Source organism: Mizuhopecten yessoensis, unplaced genomic scaffold, assembly GCF_002113885.1.
Source record: "Mizuhopecten yessoensis strain PY_sf001 unplaced genomic scaffold, ASM211388v2 scaffold716043, whole genome shotgun sequence".
NCBI classification, from domain to species: Eukaryota; Metazoa; Mollusca; class Bivalvia; order Pectinida; family Pectinidae; genus Mizuhopecten; species Mizuhopecten yessoensis.
The window spans coordinates 92,003-95,435 of NW_018479919.1; the positions used below are offsets into that span (position 1 = coordinate 92,003).

General features: G+C 38.8%; 1 protein-coding gene across 3 annotated transcripts in view; it reads right to left on the reverse strand.

The window, feature by feature from the left end:
• Positions 1-1,756: 1,756 nt before the first annotated feature.
• Positions 1,757-3,433, reverse strand: part of LOC110441583 — a 4,574-nt gene continuing 2,897 nt past the window's right edge. For all 3 annotated transcript variants that reach the window (XM_021484769.1, XM_021484771.1, XM_021484770.1), the window contains exons 2-3: positions 2,632-2,971; positions 1,757-2,282 (exon numbers count right to left, since the gene is read on the reverse strand). In XM_021484769.1, coding sequence (XP_021340444.1) covers positions 1,951-2,282; positions 2,632-2,953 — 654 coding nt within the window. In that variant the 5' untranslated portion in view covers positions 2,954-2,971 and the 3' untranslated portion in view covers positions 1,757-1,950. The remainder of the gene's footprint in view (positions 2,283-2,631; positions 2,972-3,433) is intronic.

The following is a 3,433-nucleotide window of genomic DNA, read 5'->3' on the forward strand; positions in this document are numbered from 1 at the left end:
AAAAGCAAATATCAAATTCTGCAGCCAGGGGTCCCACAATAGTGGCCTTTTTACAATACATGTACTGGGTAAATAGCAGGGGTATTCCTTTTTTGATCCCCAACCTGCGCAAGATTAAAAGGATATAGGCATATCATGTCTATCAACCAGAGAACTTAAAGAATACATTTAAAAAAAAATCATAACCACCATTTTTTCTTTCATGTAAGCTTTACTTTTTTGTACACAGAGAATATTTGAAAACTAAAACTAATAGTTTGGAAAAATTCTTGTTTCTTTACCAAGCAAAGAAAGTGCAATGGATCTTTGTTATGGTCTACATACAAATGTTAAAATAGATACAAGTACATGTACACTGCTAAAAATGACATTTTATGTAGAATTAAAAACTCATATATCCCTGAAAATGAGATGAAACTGATGATGACATCACTGGCAATTAAATCACTGATGATGACATCACTCATGTTGACATCACTAGCAATGACATCACTGAAAGTGACATCACAGAATATGACATAACTGACAATGACATCACTGATGACATGGCATCATTTACTAGAATAGAATCACCATTGACTCTAACAGTTTTCATAAAACAAACTTCTAGGTTTGTAGAATATTATTGATATTATTTTTGATGTATAGAATACATTCCCCTTAAAAACAAGAGGCCCAGAGTGCCTGTATCGCTCACATGGAAATGTTAGCAAAATTGAAGTTGGAAAAGCTAGATGTTGCTGGTAGTGTACATGTATTACATGGTTAGTCTGGGGATATATTTATATGCAATTCGACAATATCCTGTCATTTCTAGATTAAGATTTTGAATAATTTGCTATGTTTTCCCTATTGGGCCCTGCCCCTCTGCCCCCAGGTGGGTCAGATCCACCGTTGATACAAAATCAGGTTGCCTTCACCCAATGATGCTTTAAACCAAATATGGACAAAATCCTGTTATTCCTACAGAAGAAGAATTTTCAAGAATTTGCTAAATTACCTCTTTTGGGCCCCTCTCAGGCCCTAGGGGGGTCACATCCACCATTTACACAAAATTGAATTCCCTTCCCAATAAGATGCAACCGTTCAAATTTGGTCAAAATACCTTTATCCTAACGGAAGGAAAAGGATATTAAATCTATTCCTCTATACCCCTTATTGGGCCCCGCCTTTCTTCCCCGGGGGGTCAGACACACCGTTTATACAAAATTGGTTACCTTTCACCCAAGGATGCTTCGAACCGAATTTGGACAAAATCCTGTCAATTTTACAGAAGGATTTTGAAGAATTGGCTATGTTTCACCTATTGGGCCCTGCCCTTCTGTCCCTAGGGGGGGGGGGGGGGGGGGCACACTCACTGTTTATACAAAATTGAGTCCCCTTGGCTGAAGGATGCTTCAGACTAAATTTGGGGTAAAATCCCTTAGTCCCTACAGTAGAAGAAGGATTTTAAAGGTTTTCCCCTCTATTTCCCCTATTGGGCCCCGCCCCTTTGCCCCCAGGGGGGCCACATCCACGGTTTATACAAAATTGAGTCAAGGATGTTCCAGACTTAATTAGGATAAAATCCCTTAATCCATATGGTAGAAGAAGGATTTTAAAGGTTTTACCTCTATTTCCCATATTGGGCCCCGCCCCTTTGCCCCCAGGGGGGCCACACCCACGGTTTATACAAAATTGGGTAACGGTTAAGGATGCTCCAGACCAAATTTAGTCAAAATCTACTTGGCCGTTGAGGACTTGTAGCGTTTTAAAGGAAAAGTTGACGGACGACGGATGCTGCGGTATGGCATAAGCTCACCATGGTCCTTCGGACCAGGTGAGCTAAAAACACCATTATAGCAGGCACACAATGACATTACCAATGTAGTAATGTCAGTATTGAATTCCTTTTCATGATATATAGACAATCTGACCTAACAGAGATGAAGTACTTCTGTGGTCAATGCCTCATTTCTTTAATCTTTTAATTCCGTCTTCAACAAGCTCCCAGTTCATATCACCACCGAATTGCTCGGCCGTTGTGAACGCCTCCATCAGTGCTAGCAGTGTTGCAGCTCTTCCTGTTCTATTTTTCCACTTGATCAACAGGGACTGGTTGTGGTTGACAGCTCCGCCGAACTGGTTAGATAGCTGTATCTGCTCTACCTCTGTTCTATTTATTTTTAAAGCCATCGCCACAGACGTGATTGCCGTAGAGAATGACTTGGAGAAGTAAAGGAGATCTAGTTCTGACATTCGATGTGCCTTTAGATCGTCTGTAAGCTCATCTATTAGTATTTCTGTAGAAACATAGGGAAAAAAATTCAATTCAATTTTATGCAAGTTCATCTGACCAAGAATTCAGTTACATGTAATAGAAGTGAATTACAACAATACTAGTACAGAATGTGATAATGTGATTCTGTTTGTTCTGGTGACCTTCAATACAAGATCTTGTATGCTATTTCAGAACCGTTGGGAAAACCATTAATTTTAGCAGGACTTTTCTTCTGGTCTGAATGACCACAAAATTCACTTTATTGACACAAGTGTTATTTTTATAATGATAATTTCAGTTTTGTTAATAAGCTCCCCTGACAAAACACTTTGAGGAGAGACTTGATCTTGATGAATATAACAAATACTTACGTCCTGGACTCCTGTTAACAGTAGTATTAGGTTTAGTTGCATCAAGTTTTTTAACAATAAAGTCATAGTCTTTTTGTAATATCTCTCTAAATATTCCATAAGCTGCTGGTCCAGCTTTGTATAAAGTGTCCAAAAGGGCCCTGTTTCTTCCCTCGGTTGTATCTTTGCTTCTTATATTTTCACTGTCTGATAAATCAAAAACTCCTCGATCAATGAAAAGGTCAACCACATATGTTGCATCCAGTTGTTCTACAAGATAAGTGTGATTTTGGTCCAGTATTGACTGATCTCCTGCATTGAGCTTGCCTTTAGTCACAGGCATTTTCCCCCACTCCAATGACTGTAAAAAGACAGAAGGTTTTCATTACATGTTTGTATATTATATAATTTACTCTTCAACATATATGGAGTAGTATGTTATAACAACAGTAATAGGTACAAGTACAGGTACAGGTACAATAACAGGTACAGGAACAGGTACAATAACAGGTACAGGTACAGGAACAATAACAGGTACAGGTACAGGTACAATAACAGGTACAGGTACAATAACAGGTACAGGTACAGGTACAATAACAGGTACAGGTACAGGTACAATAACAGCTACAGGTACAGGTACAATAACAGCTACAGGTACAATAACATGTACAGGTACAAGTACAGGTACAGGTACAATAACAGGTACAGGAACAGGTACAATAACAGGTACAGGTACAATAACAGGTACAAGTACAGGAACAATAACAGGTACAGGTACAGGTACAATAACAGGTACAGGTACAATAACAGGTACAGGTACAGG